General features: G+C 32.6%; 1 protein-coding gene across 1 annotated transcript in view; it reads left to right on the top strand.

The window, feature by feature from the left end:
- Positions 1 to 1,152, top strand: part of ARFGEF1 (ADP ribosylation factor guanine nucleotide exchange factor 1) — a 153,114-nt gene that overhangs the window by 53,400 nt on the left and 98,562 nt on the right. Inside the window, exon 8 of the mRNA XM_019527763.1 lies at positions 428 to 561. Within this exon, the coding sequence (XP_019383308.1) occupies positions 428 to 561 (134 nt within the window). The remainder of the gene's footprint in view (positions 1 to 427; positions 562 to 1,152) is intronic.

Below are 1,152 nucleotides of genomic sequence, written 5' to 3'. Positions count from 1 at the left end.
CAGGTCCCTTCCGACCCTAGAAACTATGAAACTATGAGTATATCCATACAACCATAAAGCCTTTTGTATATTTGTAGTAGATCATTAGTCTTATATTTTATGATATACGAGTAAAGCAGATACTCGCATATCCCTATAGTTATAAAGAGATTATGAAGTCATGGTAGCCTCAGTTCTTTTAAACTTGACCCATGTGCTTTCTTAGCTAATGCTTACTTTTTGCTGAGTCGGTAGTTCTTCTTAATGTTCAGTTTTAACTAGAATGTCAGGACATGGTTTTTAAAAACCAAGTCCTGAGACTTTACGTTATTTCATATAGAAGATAAGATATTTGTATAATATCTTAACTTGTTGCTAGGAGGTGGGGATTTTCCCTACACACTCTGCTATTGCAAAATGGAATACTGAAATATGTTAACTTCTTTAGGAATCTGGAAATTCTTCAGGACCTACCCCTGGTGCTAAGTTTTCCCATATTTTACAAAAGGATGCCTTTCTAGTATTCAGGTCACTGTGCAAACTCTCTATGAAGCCACTGTCAGATGGGCCACCAGATCCAAAGTAAGTCTATATGATTGTTTTATTTTAATGAAGTGCTTTATTTAAAAAAATTCAAAAATGATTAACCGTGAGACTTTTTTCTGATTTTTGTTTTGTTTTGTTTTTTGTTTTTCCTTTGAAAAAAAATCAGTTGCTCAAATATTAAAGATGCTTGAATTATTAAGAAGTACATTCTCGGGATGTTTGATAGAAAAACTGCCTTAGCTCACTTAAAACTTTAAGATGCAGAGTATACTTTAACAATAAAGCATTTCTTAAGGAGCACTATTTCTTTTGAAGGCTTATAACTGCTTCTCACTTTTCGTAAGTTTGTTGCTTTTCCTTTAAGTAATATTAGTGACAATCCAGAGTGCTATTTAAGTACAAACCACATCCACACTGTAGAGCGCAGTGTTTAATTAAATTCTTAATGTATTGCATCTGAATACAGATGTTGCTTTATATTATTTTTTGTGATTTTTTTTTTTTCCCCAGTTTGTAACATGTGACAATAATTCCTTTGTCATTAGAAAGAACAGCAAATCAATCAGATTTTGAGATTTGTCATCTGAGAATGATGGCATAGAATTTCACTTGGAGTACTTTCTCTGG

The sequence above is a fragment of the Gavialis gangeticus genome, unplaced genomic scaffold (genome assembly GCF_001723915.1).
Source record: "Gavialis gangeticus isolate Ggan-Ray unplaced genomic scaffold, GavGan_comp1, whole genome shotgun sequence".
Taxonomy (NCBI): Eukaryota; Metazoa; Chordata; order Crocodylia; family Gavialidae; genus Gavialis; species Gavialis gangeticus.
Note: the sequence above shows the minus strand (reverse complement) of the source record. Positions and strands in the feature narration are given on the sequence as shown.